General features: G+C 34.6%; 2 protein-coding genes and 2 long non-coding RNA genes across 5 annotated transcripts; 1 reads left to right on the plus strand and 3 right to left on the minus strand.

Moving 5' to 3' along the window:
* The first annotated feature begins 1,368 nt into the window (after positions 1–1,368).
* On the plus strand, positions 1,369–4,362 carry LOC121753349 (lipid phosphate phosphatase 2-like). Of its 2 annotated transcripts, none has more exons than XM_042148622.1 (8): positions 1,369–1,552; positions 2,257–2,481; positions 2,579–2,666; positions 2,772–2,881; positions 2,981–3,074; positions 3,249–3,437; positions 3,521–3,595; positions 3,982–4,362. In XM_042148622.1, the coding sequence occupies exons 2-8, from the start codon at positions 2,266–2,268 to the stop codon at positions 4,095–4,097; spliced, it is 888 nt and encodes a 295-aa protein (XP_042004556.1). In that variant the 5' UTR covers positions 1,369–1,552; positions 2,257–2,265; the 3' UTR covers positions 4,098–4,362. The 2 variants fall into 2 exon arrangements, with proteins under 2 accessions (XP_042004556.1, XP_042004557.1); XM_042148623.1 differs by having other exon boundaries at positions 1,373–1,552; positions 3,536–3,595.
* A 3,607-nt stretch (positions 4,363–7,969) lies between these two features.
* On the minus strand, positions 7,970–9,902 carry LOC121751656. The gene is made up of 3 exons (XR_006040139.1): positions 9,722–9,902; positions 8,552–8,615; positions 7,970–8,072 (listed from the first exon to the last, which is right to left on the minus strand). It is a non-coding gene; the product is annotated as an uncharacterized LOC121751656 (long non-coding RNA).
* Positions 9,903–10,760: 858 nt separating this feature from the next.
* LOC121751229 (E3 ubiquitin-protein ligase RHA2A-like) lies at positions 10,761–11,596 on the minus strand. The gene has a single exon (XM_042145939.1). The coding sequence runs from the start codon at positions 11,509–11,511 to the stop codon at positions 11,023–11,025; it is 489 nt and encodes a 162-aa protein (XP_042001873.1). The 5' UTR covers positions 11,512–11,596; the 3' UTR covers positions 10,761–11,022.
* Positions 11,597–16,052: 4,456 nt separating this feature from the next.
* LOC121750354 lies at positions 16,053–19,403 on the minus strand. The gene is made up of 3 exons (XR_006039857.1): positions 19,387–19,403; positions 18,481–18,565; positions 16,053–16,345 (listed from the first exon to the last, which is right to left on the minus strand). It is a non-coding gene; the product is annotated as an uncharacterized LOC121750354 (long non-coding RNA).

Below are 19,403 nucleotides of genomic sequence, written 5' to 3' on the forward strand. Positions count from 1 at the left end.
AATAGACTCTTTGAGGAATGTGCAGAAGGATCATAGCTTAAATACTGAAAAGAAAATAAAGAGGAGTGTAAGGGATCCAAGCAATTTTTACTTTTTGGAATAGCTTTATCTTTATCACTTGTCAAAGGAATTAAAGGAAATAAGGCGTGATATATAAATCCAATCGTGATAATGATGGCGCTCATTTTTGAGTGAATATGGCAATTTACACAAAGAAAATTACATTTTTTTCTAATTTGATTATTATTATTATTATTATTATTATATTTTTTTTGCTAATTAGCCAAGTAAGCTCATTGAGTAAACACAAATATGACGCTAAGTTGTGGAGTCAAATGAAACTGCCGATTGTGGTGGGTAACGACAGTTGAAAGTATTGAACTATTTTCGGAAATAGAATGAGTGACATCTCGTGTTATAATTCATTTCCATTACAAAATAAAATGAACCTAATTTAAATGTATTGTCTCCTTCCGAAGGAAGATTGAACATTTTTTAAGAGTATGATTTTATGAAGTGTTGTTTTGTGTTTTACTAAGTGAAAAAAGAATAAAGTAGGAGGACAATTGTGCTTTGATTTTTAGAAATAAGTCATCTTCATTAGGACAGTTTAAATAATAGTAGTATTTTTTATATGAGAACATATTTCTAAAATTAATTTTGTCTATAATTTTATATAAGTATAAATATTTTATATGTTTATTTTTGCTATATTTAAATATATGATGTATCTCATTCGAATTATGAGAAAATCTGAGTCTATGTTATGATAAGTTTTATTTCTCAAAATTCATGGTTTTAATTTGATAAAGTCTTAGTCTCCTATTACGGCAAAACTCATGTGTGTGTGTACACGCCTATGGTGCAACTGCGCATGATCTATATCACACTTATATTTTTAAGTTGCCTAATAAATTTAAAATAATATCTATTGTAACGTTTAAAATGTATTAATAGATCTTCAATCTTTTGTGACATGTTGTACTATATATCCTAGCGACACTTTATTCTGGTAGCTTCCAAGTATTTGATACACATATTAGTAGTATTATTTTGTAAATCCTGTTGATTATATACAAAGATGAGATTATTTGGATCTGAAATGTTATGGTAAAACATTAGCAAAATATTTGATACATATATTGAACATAATACTATGAGTCTATGACCAAAAAATTGAAACAAATATGGTGTAAAATATGAAATTTTATAATAAGACTATTGATTTATAATATCATACTAAATTTTAGCCGAATTTAATACTCCTATGTTTTACTGATTTAAAATTTGGTTGCAAATTTAATAAGTTGAAGCGTTTAGCTTAGTGAATTTTCTTCGAGTTTAAACAACAATTATTTTGTCAAAAGTGAGAATATCTGGACTGCATTGGACTGGGGTTGCTTTCTTTATATGACTGAAGAATATTTGCAATCAACAATCTCTCTCTGAATTCGAAATTTGGAATTCTGCACAATAGATAAAGAGTGGGTGCTCAGCGTATTTCTTATTCGTCTCTCTCGAGCGCGCATTCATAGAGTGCCGCTCTTCTCAGGTGAATTATGTTTCACTGTTGCTTTTGTTTTAAAATCTTCAAATACTATTGTTTTTTTTAATAATAACGTGTTGGAGTTAATTGAATATTTGGTTGGAATCAATTGTCATTCATCGGCTTTTCGCCGAAGCCGTTCACACATGATATTTTTTTCCTAGTGAGATTTGTGCGTGTTGCTTCTTCTTTACAGAGTACTTTTTTGGCTGCTGCAAACGTGATTCTGAACAAAATTTTGCTCAGTTTTGTTATTCTTATGCTTGGAGAGCAAAAACGAACTGACGAATTCCTCCGAAGTAAAAATGCAATAATGAAATTTTGGCACAGTTTGTTGTTTTGTGTTTTGATAGCAAAGTGAACTCTATCAATCGAAATACCGACGTTAGGACGTTAGTTCTATCCACATCAGATGGAAGTATCTGTAATTCACAAACGGAATTTTACAGGAACAATAGAAATTCAAAAATCTCAATGGAAGATAGGAGTTAGCGACTAAAGTGTTGTTGTGCTGCAGGAAATTGAACTGATTATATAATTACCTTGTTCAGATGCTTGTTAATGTAAATATAATTTGATTTCCGCATTGTGATTGTTAACTATATGTGCTTCTCAAATGATAACAGAGGAATTTATTTTTCGGCAACCTCTAAAGTTTTGGTTTAGTGTCTGAATCATTTACAATTTGAACTATTTTGAATTTGTTCTAGGCTGTCGAGATGCCGGAGATTCAGTTGGGTGCTCACACATTAAGATCTCATGGTGCTCAAGTAGCCAGGTTTCACATGCATGATTGGTTTATACTTTTTCTGCTTGTGGCAATCGACATCAGCCTGAATGTCATCGAACCATTTCACCGGTTTGTTGGTCAAGATATGATGACAGAACTCAAGTATCCGTTGAAAGATAACACCGTCCCCATTTGGGCTGTTCCGGTATGCAATGTCTTCAAATCAGTATCGGTGTATTACTGCATATAAATTGAGATACCTTTAGACTGATAACTATTTCCTCTAATAATATATGTGACAGATAATTGCAGTAATATTGCCTCTCACTGTCATTCTTGTCTTCTACTTCATTCGACACAATGTCTATGATTTACACCATGCTCTGCTGGGTATGGCTCTCATTTTCTTGCCTGCCCTTTTTCTTTTCCTTTCCCAATCGCATTGATCAAAAGCATAGAATTGATGTAATATTGGTTGTGTGCATCCACTTTCAGGACTGCTTTTTTCTGTACTTATTACTGGTGTTCTCACTGATGCCATTAAAGATGCTGTTGGCCGACCTCGACCAGACTTCTACTGGCGTTGCTTCCCTGATGGTAAACCGGTAAGTCCTGTTGGTATACTGTGATTTTAGAACCGCAGCAACTTCTACTGCATTTGCAGCCACTAGCATTCAGTAACTGTACGTCACTTTGGTGGATAGTTTTTTCATAATGTGACAGGGAATGTCCAGTGCACTGGATCAAAGAGTGTCATAAAAGAAGGTCATAAAAGTTTTCCCAGTGGACATACTTCATGTGAGTGATTCCTTGTGATACCTGATACTCCTATTGCAAGAAATCAGTCTCTTACTCTTATATGCTGTCGCTGCTATCTACGTATACTAATCAGTGAACCCTAAAATTTCCGTTTAATGCTGTTACACAAGCTTTGTTGTCTTAACCAAATACTGGTTTGGTTATTGTTCTTAGGGTCCTTTTCTGGGCTTGGCTTCCTGGCCTGGTATTTGTCTGGTAAAATTAAAGTGTTTGATCGCAGAGGCCATGTAGCAAAGCTCTGTCTCGTCTTTTTTCCATTACTCTTGGCAGCATTAGTGGGAGTTTCGAGAGTTGATGATTATTGGCATCACTGGCAGGATGTCTTTGCTGGAGGTCTACTAGGTATTTCATGAACAATCTTGGGTATCCACGGTTTCAGTAACGTGGTTTAGGTCTATATACTTTCTTTTACTAATAGTCTGTAGTTGCTCAACATGTAGGGTTGACAGTTGCTTCATTCTGTTACTTGCAATTTTTTCCGCCACCATATGACATAGACGGTACTCTTCTCCACACTTATTTTCTGTCCGTGATTGCCAGAGTTTGAAAGAATTTTTGTTTTCTGTTTCAAGTTAATATCTTGAGCATGGTTGGTAGCTATCAATAAAAGCTTAATGTTGTTAGAGATGTGATAAAGTTAAGCACCAGTCGCTGTGAAGTAATAGAATATTAAGGCCCACATCATTTTCCTACCTATCTTTATTATGTTCTATCTTCCCTCATAAACCTACATTTCATCTTCAAACCTAGAATAGGGAATGGTAGGAGTTGGTGCTACTATGGTATTTATTTGTATGTTTTGATCACAGACTTTTCCGAAATCAAACCTTAAGGATATAGGTTAAAACGAAATGCTTGTAAATTCTCGTTTGTGATGACGATGCAGGTTGGGCACCTCATGCATATCTCGACATGGTGGCAGAGTCACAGAGTGCAAACCATGCATCTACGAACCATGGAATACATCTTGCTGAACAAGAGTCGGAATTTGAGAATGTGTAAGCCTCTTATATCAAGTATGGGAGTCCAGAAAATGAGCTAGTGTGTGCACATAGTAGAGAGAGGCTAATACATTTGCTAGAAGTAGAACTACTCTTACTATGATGATTTGGCAATGATCAGTTGCAAAACTCGCAGATTTTGATAAATTCTAATTGTATTATGAAGATTGTCAAGTATGGCTGCTACTAGATTTTTTCAACTTGCTGAATTCTATAGATATTTTGGACTTGCTAAACGTGAAAGTTGAAACAGTCCATTTCTTGCATTTCAATTTCAGCCATGATCTGCTGTTCTTGGAAAATGGACAACTCAATTGTGGCCTGTGGGTAGTTCAGTGGTGGTAGCTATTGTTATGAATAAAAGTAACAATTGTGGATAAATAGTAACATGAGTAAAAGCAAAAAAGTACATCCAACAAGAAAGCAAAAGGACAATGGGAAAAGGAAAGAAAAAATCGATGATATCCAAATTTTGAGGGTTGCAAAACTTTTATGAAATTTGAAGTTCTTGCATGTTGCAGACTTTCTACAGTACATATCTTTTAAATTTCTCCAATATAAGTAAATTAAATTGAAGAGGGAAAAAGGGACTTACATGTACCTCAATAGGAATAATTTTCCAATTGTGATGCTGTATTTCACCATCAAGCAGAGGAATCTGTATCTCACCATCAAGGAGAGGAATCTGAAGGCCTCGAAAACTGCTGTATTTCATGATCCATCTCTGGAAACTCTATGACAAGAATTTTGTAGAAAACAGTGCAATTGATGCAAAAATGAAACAACTGAAAAATGAAACTCTTTTCTCCATTATAAAGTGATAGTAAACAAATATTTTGAGTATCTTTTTATGTGATCATATATAATTCTGTATGTACTTTATAAGTTTGCTTTTATTTATTCAGAATCCATGAAAATCCACCGCTCCAGATTTGCTCTCTTCTCGGAAAATAAAGCGCATCAATTGAGATAATTCCAATAGACATATAGTGTATAAGATTCTTGAATCTAAATTATCATACCAAAATATTCTTGAATTATTGAATTTGAGATATTAATGTAGCCAAGACATGATATTGGGTGTGCATGTCACATGTTAAACTATTTAAATCTGATATATTAAGCTTGGTTGAAAAAGGTTTTTAAGTTATTCTAAAATTGTAATGCAAAGTTTCTACCTCCAAATTTTGTTGAAACGTCCATACATCTTTAAATGCTCATAAATATATGCTTTATGTAATAAAGAGTTTGGTTGTGAGAACATTCTTATCTTGAGGAGATGAGAATATGTGAAAACATTGCATTTAATATAAGAAGTATTTGTACAAAATATTTGCATTATCAGAACGCTATAATGACTAATACACCTTGTATATAATATACTATCAAACTGCAACTATATACTTTATGCATATATCAAAATGCAACTATATATATACTTTATGAACTATACATTAGACTGCTGCAAAGTTTATACATTCAATGCAAATCGTTCTCACTTCTCAAGTTATACTAATTTTAAGAAAAATTTTATTCGAACCCTTCTCTATCCAACATGCATTGATATTTGATGTGTAATGTCAATTAGTTACTGGTATTTACTTTGATGATCTAGTGGGCTGGTAGCTTGATCCCTTAGTGGCCCAATAGTGGTAGCAGGCGAGGTCCAGATTTGATAAGTTAAATGGACAAAGGCCTCCATATTCTACTCTTATATTTTTAATAATGTTTGGGTTAAATTTTATGGTTTACTTGGCATCTCTTCAGAAGAAGAAAAAGAGATCATAAATTCTTTAATTTGGTTTCTTTTGAGAGGACAATTAATGATATGTATTAACCGGGAGGGAAGATATGAATAATTTAGAAAATGGAATGGTATCTACTCTCATTTTTCAAACCCCTAAAAATGGAAAACAAATCCAAGGGGTTGCGTTGCGGCACAAGCACATCGGAAAAGAAATCAAGAAGTGAAAGATGATAATGTATCACCGTATTGTTTTATTCTTGTACTTTAGTATAAAGTTCATATTTTTTTAGTAAACAAATAATAGTGAGCTTCAAAAGCCATTCTTTTATCAAATAGGGACAAATAAAAGAAATTAAAAAAATAAAATTAATGAATAAATCGGTAGTAGTGATATTTTTGCTGTTTTTTCCTCTCCAACTTTTCTTTCTTTTTTTTGGAATCATTATTTTGGTCTGTCTATACATGATGCAAATTTACACCTGCAGATCATGTATGCAATAACTGAATTTGTATTATTCTACAGTACACAAATACACTCAATATATACTATAATAAAGATTTCAAAAATCATTTTCCAATAATAAATATGGTGTTGATCATATATACAAGTATATGAATTTATGTGTTTATAATATAGTACTTGAGTTCAGATATAGATGGTGTATCATTAGTAGGTATTGGCAATGTAAAATTATACTTAATATAAAATCGTAATATATTCCAATTTTATATCGTTCAATTTCGATAGTCGGATTTAACATTGAAAAGGCTAAATTAGAGTTGTTTCCACATGAAGTGAAAGTAGGTTACTCGATATTTTCAATTATTCCATTGTTAATGTTGGCAATATGCAATGGAAAAATATGATTATTTCCTTTTTTTTTTGAGATCTTTAAATTTTGTAGTACCTCATTATGATTAAGTAGAGTTTAATGGAATACATATTAATTAAGCTAAAGCATATTCCAACATAAAAGTTGAAGAAGGACAATCAATCATTTTTAAAAGAGTGAACTACATAAACCATTCTTGACGTTTCCATTTGTTTCACTCCAGACCCCTGACATTTAAAAATATCGCTACAAGTCTCTGGCGTTTAACATAATCACATATCAGGTTTTTTCGGACTAAAAGACCCTTCATCCCTAAAAGGGCATTATGGTCATATCGAATAGAACTCTGCTGTGGCAAGCTGCTGCACTGCATGAGGTTTTGCTCAGGATTGATTGATTGATTAGTCACCACACCAAATAAAAAACTACTTAAATATATTTAGTACTCCACTCATTATATATCGAAAGTCAAACATAAGCAGCCAAGTCAAAGTTGCTATACTTCAATCGGATCCCTTAATTAAAGACACATCTTAATTGATTAATTATTAATTTACATCTTCAACTATTTTTCAATCCCTTGTTTTTGGTGGGTTTTGCTTTGTGAAATTGAGATATCAAATATATATGTTGGAATATCATATTAATTAACTTAATTGAAATGTGTGATTTTCTTTTTAATGCGATTTAATTTGTTAATTGCATGATTATATTAGTGATTTTTTAGGTGGTAGCAATAAATTCAGTTTTATGTGACAATTTTGCATGTGATTGTGATTTGTTTGTGTATTTATAATGCGATCATTTTCATAAATGAATGTTGGTCCATGTAGCACAATCATATTATTAAAATGGGCAAAAATATATATTATCGAATCAATATTACAATTTTTTTATTATTAACACGCGTTTAATAAGACATAATTAACGAATCAAAGATTTTGTTCTCTTTTTACTAAATAATAATTGCTCCATAATGAGGAAAATAGGGATTCGAGATGCATGTTTAAATATTACTCCTACTAGTTTATCTCTATATTTTCTCTCCAAATAAAGATAAACATACTGTCACGCCCGCATTTCCTAAGGATAGGAAGTACGGTGGACCGCGACTAGGGGAGGAGTAAAGAAGCGGGGAAGAAAGGGGAAAAACAAGAATATTTGACCCAAAGACATTTAATAAAAGGAAATTCATTTTAAAACAAGGTACTGTAGCGACATTTCAAAAGTTTAAGTAACCAGAGTTTAAATGAAAACATTGTTTCGGATTACAAGCAGCGGAAAAGGATCAAGAGACAGATAATGCCGGGTATGACGACACGACATTATCCAAAACAAAGTGAAACGCATTTTGACTTTAACTGCTCAACATCCGTCCTCCCCATCGCCGCTCAACCTGCACATTAAGAAAACAACATACAGGGCTGAGTACTTATTGCACTCAGTGGACACACGCCAAAATCATAGTTTGTCATGCCATAACAGTGTAACATTGGGGTTTTGAGTGTAAAGAAAATAACCCAAGTACACCAAAATATATTTCATAAATTCGACTGCGCAGTCATTTTCCGATATTGCCACCCTTATTCCCTCAATCATACACTATCTGATCCAAACGGTGACAAGGGGCGTGGCCACACCCCAGGTCATCTAGACCGGCCAACTTGCTCTCAGATGGCACCCAGTCTCGTGTACACTAGCCTGAGGGTTCGCAGCCCAACAGACCCGAATTCGATTAAACATATGTGGTAAACCACTTCAGATAGGTTTCAAATCAAAACATTTGGCAAGACAAACAGTTCACCTCCATAAACAATTCCGGAACAGAGTCCGTATTAAAAACAACCCACGTAAAAGTAGGGTAGAAAAGCCCACCTCGATTGCTTAGCTTTTAAAATAATTCCCTTCTTCAACCACACTTTCCTCGTAAACGATCACCCTTTTGAAAGATAAATTGTATCATGATTAGAGTCAGAAGAGACGAGACTTTAAACGACAATGCATGATTCCTACGTGGACGACTTCAACATCTAGCACGTTACACGTACATACACTTAACAACATGTTACAAAACAAACACACAAAGTCACACGTTCGAAACACACCCCGCACGCAAACGACGTACCCAAAACGCGCACACGACACACGAACACAGCACTCCAAGTCCTGGCATACCCTTACTGTGCAAACGGCTCACTTGGCTCGGAAAAGGTTCGGAAAAACTCGGAAAAAGGATCGGCGTCTCGACATGGCTCGGTGTCTCGGCCGCTGGCTCGGCACCTCGGCCACCTGTTCGGCACCTCGGCCGCTGGCTCGGCACCTCGGCCGCCTGCTCGGCACCTCGGCCGCCTGCTCGGCACCTCGGCCGCTGGCTCGGCACCTCGGCCGCCTGCTCGGCACCTCGGCCGCCTGCTCGGCACCTCGGCCGCTGGCTCGGCACCTCGGCCGCCTGGCTCGTCCCGTGCACACTCACTTTCCTCCAACTTCCGATTCTCAAACCCTATACAACATTCACACCACACATTCTCCGTCCCAAAACACACCCAGACACCTGGGATCATCCCTTCAAAACCCCCCCACAACACTGCCCTAGGCCGGCCCCTAAAACTCTCGGCCAACCCACGCAAAACCCTCGAACCAAACACTGATTTTCCCGAGCCATCTCTTGGTCAAACACACCCACATTCATCACAAAAACATAGCACTCAGAATCACGCCAATTGCACATGAAAACATCTCCCAAAAACATACAACTCGCGAAACTGCGCAGTTTACTTGCAAAAATCATAATAAATTCATACGACATCCAAAGAGGCTGAAAATTACACACCACACAGAAGCCACATTAACCTTTATACAGTTCAAAATTCGTACCCAACGGAGATCGTTTGCTTAGATAAAAAGGGGTCGGAACCCACTGCCAGTTACTACCAAAAACATGCTCAACCATATCACATAGCCACAAACCCTATTCAGCATCTAAACCATCCAAAACGTCCTATATGCATGAGTTTTCGAATTAAACAAGGGTTAGGGTTCGGTTACCTTTCTTGGATAGTTCAAACGTAAATTCGAAGCTTTCCCTACACCGATTTACAACGTACGAGCGTAACACCTTGAAGAAGCCAAGATGATGATGAGAAGGGGATGAATGGGGAAAGGTAAACCGAGAGAGAGAGGGGCGAGAGCTTACCGTGAGAGCACACTTCGAGAGAGATGAGAGCTAGAGAGCGAGAGAGAGAGAGAGAGAGAGAGAGAGAGAGAGAGAGAGAGACCGAGAAGAGAGAACGAATGGAAAAGAGGGGGAGGGAAATCGGTTATGAGGGAGTGGGGGCGGTTGAGAGAATCATGGGGTGATGGGGGAGGTTTTTTTTTTCGAAAAAGAAGAGAGAATTGGGGAGGGAGGGATTTAATTTGTTAATTAGGAGTTTTTATTCATAGCTTAATTACTTAATTCCATTTTTAATTTGCCTAGGTAGAAAATACCACATCCACAACAATCAAATAAACACAAATAATATTTTCCACACCATATTTTAAACACAAAAACATAAAAATTTCATCCTTAATTAAAAGAATAAAATTCCACAAATTTTCGGGTATTACACATACATAGATTACAGGTACATAATCGACCGATTTTATCTAACCATTTATATTATTTCCTTGTTAGTTACTCCTATTATATTTTTAAATATATTATAAAAATTGGTTTTATTTGAAAGATTTATTATAAATTCATATATATGATTTCAAGTTTGATTTAATAAAGGCCAATGTTTTTCCTAGATTATTGCAAAAGAGTAAATCTGTAACACATTAATCTATTATAAATTAATGAATATATTATGAATATAATAGGAATCTGCAGTGCTGCATGTACTGATGTGACAAAAGTAATGTCCGCAAAAGTGCAGAGTAGACCTTCTGAAATGTCAGAAATGCCCTTCAAGGCATTTGGGCATTTTAGTCCGAAAATGACTACAAATATACGATATGTGATTATGTTAAAGGCCAGGGACTTGTGGCGATATTTTTAAACGTCAAGGGCCAGGAATGAAACAAATGAAAACGTCAGGGATGATTTATGTAGTTCACTCTTTTTAAAATAAGTATTCTTCAAAAAACAACCAGTTGGCCGGCTAAGATTTTGTACAGCTGCAGAAAAGAGTCGTCTATGCGACTCTTCAAAAACAACGGACAAAAAACCCCTTAAACAAAGAGGGGAAAAAAAGAAAAATAAAAATTGAAACCAAGAAGTCAATGGTCGAATAACCTTTGACTTTAAACAATGAACAAACCGAAAGGGGCGACTTGATCATCACCACGCGCCACCGATGGATTCGTTACTGAAGGGGGAACCAATCCAGGACGTCGCCGGCCACGCGCCTCCGCGTGCGATCCACGCGCTCCTCGGCGACGAGCGGCGCGCGGCAGAGTGGGCAGCTGAAGTTGAGCTGGTCGAGCCAGCCGTCGATGCAGTCCTTGTGGAACACGTGGCGGCACGCTAACTTGCGCACGGGCTCCCCATCCTCGAACCGGTTGAGGCAGACGACGCAGTCCGAAGCGCACCGGCCTGACTGGTTCGCGTAGGGGTAGGCCCGGTTCAGATTCATCTGCTCGCAGAGGAGGATGACTCCGGCCAGACCGGACCTCACGGCGCTGTATAGCGAGGAGGCGCCGGAATGGGGGCGGTCGGGGGAGAATACGCCGATTGCGCGCAGGATAGTGGAGAGAAGGGATCGGAGATAACGTACGCTTTTGGCGATTAGCACCACTGTGAATATGAGGATGGATTCGGATGACACGTCGGAGAGCTGGTTTTGCAAACCCATTTTTTATTTATTCGTTCATGCAATTGAGTAAACTGTAAAAGGCTTTGGGATGTATGGGGTTAGAGATAAGTGATTGTGTATGTAAATGTGTGGTGTGTATATATATATAGGGGGAATGAATTATGGCTTATGAGAGAGAATGCATAGATATAAGTGGACAAGTCAAGGCCTAACAAGTTGGAGGGTGAAGGCCCATGTGAAAATTGGGGATCAAACTATTACACCATATAGGGGTGTAAATTCGGGTTTCGGTTCGGTTTTTATCCAAACTGAACCGAACCTGAAAAACCGAATTTCCTCGAAATCAAAATCGAATCGAACAGAAAAACCGAAAAATTGAAAACCGAAAAACCGAATTAAACCGAAAAACTGAAATTGTTTGGAATTTCAATCAAAAAACAAAAAACAGAAAAAAAAAAAAAACATAAAATCCTAACATGATTAACATCCATCAACCAACAAAATATAAATATTTAAGCCACAACATCAATGTCAATCAAAATAAAATTTAAAACTATCTAATAAGTATTTACTCTTATCTTCCAAAGCTTCAAATACCATGTTCTATCTTGCCAAGTTCATTTCTAGATGGAATCTTAAAACGGGGACATATCTTAGAAACAAGTGTTGAAAACCCTTCCCTTCAACAAACTCAAAAGGCAACTCATCAACAATCATTATAAAAGCTAAAGCCTTCTCAATCTTTTCTTGATCAAAGTTCCAAGTGTCAATAGAAGAACTTTGGCCAAATCTTTTGTCCATAGTTTTTCTCTTTTTTTCATCCCCTTTGTCATCCACCGGGAAGTAACTTCAATTACAATGCTATCTCCAATCGTTTCACTTTCATTATTCAACATCTACAAGAAAAAGATTTAGAAAATTATATAACATTACATTGTAAATTGGAGAAAATTATAACGTCAATGGTATCTCCCAATCCGTTTCACTCAATTATTAAAAATTAACACTTAATTTCACCATCTAACAAAGCATCTATTACAACAATCAATTATAGAGTATGAAATTTTAACACTCAATTCAACATATGAAATTACACACTATATCAAAACATTAAACAATCAATTTCACTGCATTACAAAATTAAACACTCAATTTCACAGTATAAAAACTTACACTCAACTTTGGATATAATACACAAATTAAATAGGAATCAAATATGTGAATATGAGTATGAGATTTTACCTTCTTCGGCTTGGATGGCTGAGGCCTGAGGGAGGAGGGACTGCTGGACTCTGGAGCACTGGAGTTTGGTGGAGTGGCGCCAGCGTCAAGCTGAACTCCGGAGCACGGCTGGAGGGCGGAGGCGCAAGCGCAAGCGACGGTGGAGAAGAGATGGCGGAAGTGAAGAAGAGAATTAGGGTTAGGTGTAGATAGGTGTGCACAGCACACGGTTCAAAAACCGCCGGTTCTGGTTCGGAACCGGCGGTTCACCATTTTCATGAACCGAAACCGGCCCGCCAAGGGTCCCTGTTAAAAAAATGCCGGTTCACGAGGCAGTTCAAAACCGCCGATTCGGCGGTTCGAATTTTTTTTCTTCTTCTCGTTTTAGTGTTTATTTCAACGAGACTACAAGTCACAAGTTACAACTTATAAGTTACAATTTACACTTAATGTTGGACTTGAGCCTTTAGGTTGAAAGAGAGTGTATTGGATGATTCTCTTTTATAGCTACATGTTCTTGGATGTGTTGCTCTTTCTTTCAACGTGGGATAAGACTCCTTATTTATAACTACATGCTACATCTCCATCATCTTTGTTTATATTAGTTTATATCTTAACTATCTTCTATTATTACAACTTAACAACAAATATAATTACATAAAGTATTATTCTTTAATTATTTATCATTATCGATTTGTTTGTGTATTAGTTTATGTGTATGTTAACTAATAAATACCATTATATACATTAAGAGAATAATTATACAAATTGTATTAATCTAGTGATAACTATAATATGAATAATTATTTATCTATATACAAATCATATTACTCAATAATTGTTTATTCTTATCTATCAAGAATATATTCACGAATAATAAATTTTTTATATAAATTATACTACATCTATTAGAATAACAACTATTATACAAAATCATACTATTAGTCTACTACTAATATATAAATATATAAACTATATTATACCACTAAACAAATCATTCTTTAGTTATCTGTTTTTTTATCATTATTATACCAATTATATTAATTGTTATTTTTCACATTTTAATCAATATATTGAGAAAAATTAGCAACATACTTACATTTAAATCCAATTATTTGAACACGTTCACATTCTATAAATATACAAATTATTAGCAACATGCAACATTCAAATTTAATTAAACTATTCTAGTTGATGCTATTATTATCTATAAATTTGTCTTAGAAAAAGAATCATAACAAAAATAAAGATAAAGTTAGTGAATAATAAAATGTAGCAAAAAAAATAAAGAAAAGTAGAAAACAAAAGAAAATTTTGTATCCCACATTGGAAAAAGATAAATGAATGATCTAAACATGTAATTATAAAAGAAAATACTTCAACATATTTTGTCCGACATTGAAAGTGAAACAAAAAATATTCAATGATGTCTCGATAAAAGAGAAACAACCAAAATGGTTTCTTAGAATTCTTAAAAGTGAGCACATTTAAATCCAATTATTATTATTATTTGAACACACCCACATTCTATAAATATACAAATTATGAGCAACATGAAATATTCAAATTTCATTGAATATTCTATTTGATTCTATTATTATCTATAAATTTGTCTTAGAAAATGAATCATAACAAAAATAAAGATAAAGTTAGTGAATAATAAAATGTAGTAAAAAATAAAGAAAAATAGAAAATAAAAGAAAGTTTTGTATCTCACATTGGAAAAATATGAATGAATGATCTAAACATGTAGTTATACAAGAAAATATTTCAACATATTTTGTCCCACATTGAAAGTGAAACACGGATGTCTCTATAAAAGTGAAACAACTAAGAATGGTTCTTAGAATCATAGGCTCAACAAATAAATATGGGCTATTATGAAATTATTGTATTTATTTATTTGCGAAAATTAATTTTTATACATAAAAGTTGATTTTTATAAATAATACTCCCTCCGTCCCCGAATAAGAGTCGTTAATTTCCTTTTTGGGCCGTCCCCCATTAAGAGTCACTCTTCATTTTTACCATAAATGGTAGTAGGTCCCACATTCCACTAACTCACTCCACTCACATTTTATTATAAAATCAATATAAAAAAATGGGTCTCACATTCCACTAACTTTTTCAACCAACTTTTCTTTACATTTCTTAAAACTAGTGCCCGGTCAAACAACGACTCCTATTAGGGGACGGAGGGAGTAAATTTTTTTAAGGTTATGAACCGGCGAACCGCCGATTCTGGTTCGCGATATTTCTGAACCTGAACCGGCCCGCTTGAACCGCCGGTGCCGCTTCTGGTTCCGGTTCGGATTGTGCATGCTTGTGTAGAGTTTATACTAGCTTAAATAGTTGTCTTGTGTAGTTTATAGTTCTATAAATAGAATAGCTAGATGTCAAAGTCATTTGTTGAATCGAGTTCATTAATAACTTCTTAACTATCATCATGATTAGGGTTTTCATGAATATAGTATCATAGATTGTGGAAGAAACCCTCTAGTGTTGTTTGTGCTTGCGTGTGTGTTTTTCTAGAATGGGAATTGAATACTCTCTCCGCCCACTAAAGATGACCAATTTTTCCTTTTAATTTGTCTCATTCAAGATGACCCATTACTATAAATGAAAATACATTTATCTCTATTCCTTTATTCCCTCTCTTACTTTACTCTCTTCACCTAACACAAAAAATAAAATTGCATAAAACTTTGTGCCGCCCAAGGAATGGGTCATCTTCCTTGGGACGGAGGGAGTACTATAGTACTTCATATTTTAAGCTACTCTACTTCGTGTATTGATGTTGTTATCCATATTTTAAGCTACTCTACTTCGTGTATTGATGTTTCTACTCCGTGTATTGATGTTGAATCCAATGGTGGATTAAGATGGTAGAATATGTGTAGACTTGTTTTGTAAATAAGGAATATTGTAACGGTAAATTATACAGAGGTTTTGTTCATAAAAGAAAATTTGTACTACTAGTACATTATTTGTGGATGCGTAACAAGTCAATTCTTGCACAGTATTCTTAGTGGGCAAATATATTTTTAAAAATAGAGTAGCCCTACATTCGTAATTTGTAGCCACGTAGGATTTCTAAATTGGAACGTAAGAGAGCATTGATAACATAAAAAATGTAATTTACCCAAAACTCGAATTTAAAAATAATTAAGAATGAGATAATAACGCGTTAGGGCGGTGACAATAAGTGGTTTAGACAACGACCATCTGACTAAAAAAGATATGCTAAGATTTCTTGTGCAACTTGCAACAATAAGTTAAGTATTGGCACATGATATCATTAGAGTTTAAGCAAGAATTCTAGTTAAACTAAAGCTAATTGGGAATTTATATATAAGCAAACCATCTGTTCCAAAGACTTCATATCCGCCGACCACACAGTTATATGTCCACCAAAATGTAATAAAATATTAGTCAAGTTGATATAAAGTAGATATAAAATAAAGAGTGATGTTAAATGGTCATATTATGGCCGGCAATAAAGAGTTAATTTCATCGGCGGATCTAGGTGGGGTCGGCCGACCCCACCACTGTCCCCGGAGAATTGCCGGATATTGCCCTCCCTCAGCCGCCGACCCCACGCCGCCGAAGTTCTGGCCCAGGCAGCAATGGCAGCAAACGTCGCCGCCTCTGGCTGAAGAAGAAGACACAATTTCCAATATTTTAGTACTTGGGCTTTACAAATGGGCTTACCTTGTATTAATTGATACCATAATTAAATAAGCCCAACTTCCAATAATTTTAACCTATTTAAATATAGAGAATGCAAAAGCTGTTAACTTGCACAGACTTGGGCGAATTTATAACAGGAAAAGAAAACCCTTTCATTCTCTACCCAAAATTGGCATCAACAATTATTTTGTGAGAGTTTCTTGTATCTTATCACTTATTGAGGTATTTAAAATCATCATTCAAGTTTAAGTTGGTACTATTATTTGTTTTTGTTTTTTTTTTCTGTTTTTACAATTCACATTACAATGCTATAAAATTGATCAATAATTATTATATTCTCTAATTTAAGTAGATATAGCAATTATTTTTGCAACTTTGCTTAATTGCTTTTGAATATTCATTGATTTTGTTTACCTTGTCCGAGATTAGATTAGAAAGTTTCATAGTATATGATAATTGATTAAATATAAATTTTAAATTTGTGTTACATTGTTTTTAGGTTAATGGATAAATTTCTAAAGAAAAGACCTCGAGTTTCTATCGGTTCTTCAAGTGCTAATGTTGAGCAAGAACCACGACAATTGGAAAATCATGTGGTAGTTGAAAATCATCCGGACGAGATTGAAATTGATAAAGAGAAAATCAAAGCCGACCCCGGATTACGAGACCCTATAGATAGTTTTGATGTGAATATTCGTGATCGAATTCGTAGAGAATATGTTGCCAAAGGTCCTTGCCAACCAAAAGGCCATGACTTTCCAAAAAAAAGTGGCATGTCTTGATCCAAGCACAGACTTGTTCTTCTTGCCACCCTTTATCCGGAAGACTTTTCATCCATGGAGCTTAACTTGTTAACTAAACAACTTCAAAGTTTCGTGAGTGATGTAAGAAGAGATACACGTTTTTCAGATGTTGAAGATTTGGGAACTCTTTCAAAGAAGATGGTTGAAACGATGAAAGATAAGATTTTTCAATTGGTTTATCGATTGATAAAATTGGTCTTACTTTTACCAGTAGCTACAGCATCCGTTGAAAGAGTGTTTTCTGTAATGAAATTTGTGAAGTCAGAGCTGAGAAATAGGATGGGAGATGACTGGTTGAACGACAGTTTGACGGTATATAGCGAGAAGGAGGTGTTTGCAACTATTCCCAATGAAAGGATTTTGAGTCGTTTTCAGAAAATGGATACTCGAAGAAGCCAACTATCTCGCATAGCATAAGATTGTGGTATTTATATTTTTACGTATTTTTGTTTAGAGATATTTATTAAAATATATTTATAATCTTGATCGGTTCGACCCCACGATTTTTGATTCCTGGATCCGCCACTTGTTAATTTAGTCCATTTACATATATAAAAAAATTAGAATTACCGATATAACCTTATATGTATGTGAATGAACTTGTGAGTTGGTACTTATCTTTGAATTCCATTATGTAAAACACATTAATATTACGAATTACTGTATACGTTGTGCAACAATCAAGAAATGACAGTAGTAATAAGTTGAGCAAAAACTATGAAAGAGCAGCAGTAACATGTTGAGCAACAAATAATGAAAAGGATATAAAAATAAAATCAAGTAGTATTAATGACAAAATTTGAAAAAAATTAAATTTTTTTACTATTTAATCAATTTATGGCGGGCCATAATATGGCCACCTAGCTTTATTCTAAAATAAAATTCACTGATTTTGTATGTTTTCACCAATGGAACTTTCCATGCCACCTCCGAGTGTGCTAATTGCCAGCTTCTTTGATTATATATTTATTAAGTTTGTTGTATTTTTTCCTTAAATATATTAAAACCAAATTATGCTCAACATCTATCATTGTCATGGTCACGTTAATTGACGAAGATATATGTTATGGGTTGGTCAGGTCATGATCATAGTCAAGCTCTATGTGAAATAGGGTTTAAGTAAAGAAAATGTCTCAAGATATATAGCTGTGGGAATCGTCAATTTTTTTTAAACTCGAATTTTAAATTTTTAATTATTATTATTATTTGCAGCCCCTCGAATTTCCAAAAAATATCATTTATAACAATTAAACGATAAACAGGTAGTATAAATCAGCATATAAATAAAACTTACTTAAATTAATCTTCGACCGATTAACCAACTATATATATCACTGATGCAAAATGGGTCACGAATCACAAATTAATTCTTCAAAATCCTGTTGAGAAACAAAGAAGCAATTCTTTAAAAGTCTGATAAAATAAAAAGGTGTTGCAGAAGTGGGATGCAAAGAGATAGCACCTATATTTAATTACAACTCTAATCTCTATCTTCTTCCACTAGCTTTGTAATAATTGGGCATTTAATATGAATTTTTCTGTAGATGAGTTGAAAATAGAACATTCAAGATGGGATTTGTGAGGTTGTGGTGGATTAATTTTGACAATGAGTGACAGTGATAAGTGAATAAAATATTTAAAATGTGAATTGATACTTGATAAAAGAGACAATAATCAGCGACGTTATCTTTCTAAGCATTCATTACAACTCAAACTAAACTATAGACCCCCCTGAAATGGGCCCATTATTGGGCTGGATTTTCAATGGAATGGGCCCAAATGGTTGAAATTCACGTGATAATGGTTCAATTCGTGCGTGTAAGTCGCTATCGTGTCACGTGATATCAAACACAACCAGTTCAACACAAGCTGTGAAGGATGTGTTGTCATTTAGTCTTACAAATATCAGTTTGAGTATGAAAGGGCTTAAAATAATGTTGAAAGAGTATTTGTAAAAGAAAAAACATTATAGAGAGAATTTAGGCTACGATTGGGCTGAGTATAACATATTCTAGTATTTGGCCTTCACAACTTTATCGTAGTACTAATTAAATATTCTCTTCGTCTCATAAAAATAAGGACTTTAGGGACGACACAAGTTTTTAATGCGAAATTAGTAAAATATGAGAGATAGTAAGAAAAAATGATTAAGTATTATTAGTAGAGAACGAGACCTATCTCATAAGAGAGAAAAACTTACCAAAAGTAGAAGTGAAC

The sequence above is a fragment of the Salvia splendens genome, chromosome 10 (assembly GCF_004379255.2).
Source record: "Salvia splendens isolate huo1 chromosome 10, SspV2, whole genome shotgun sequence".
In the NCBI taxonomy this organism is placed as follows: domain Eukaryota; kingdom Viridiplantae; phylum Streptophyta; class Magnoliopsida; order Lamiales; family Lamiaceae; genus Salvia; species Salvia splendens.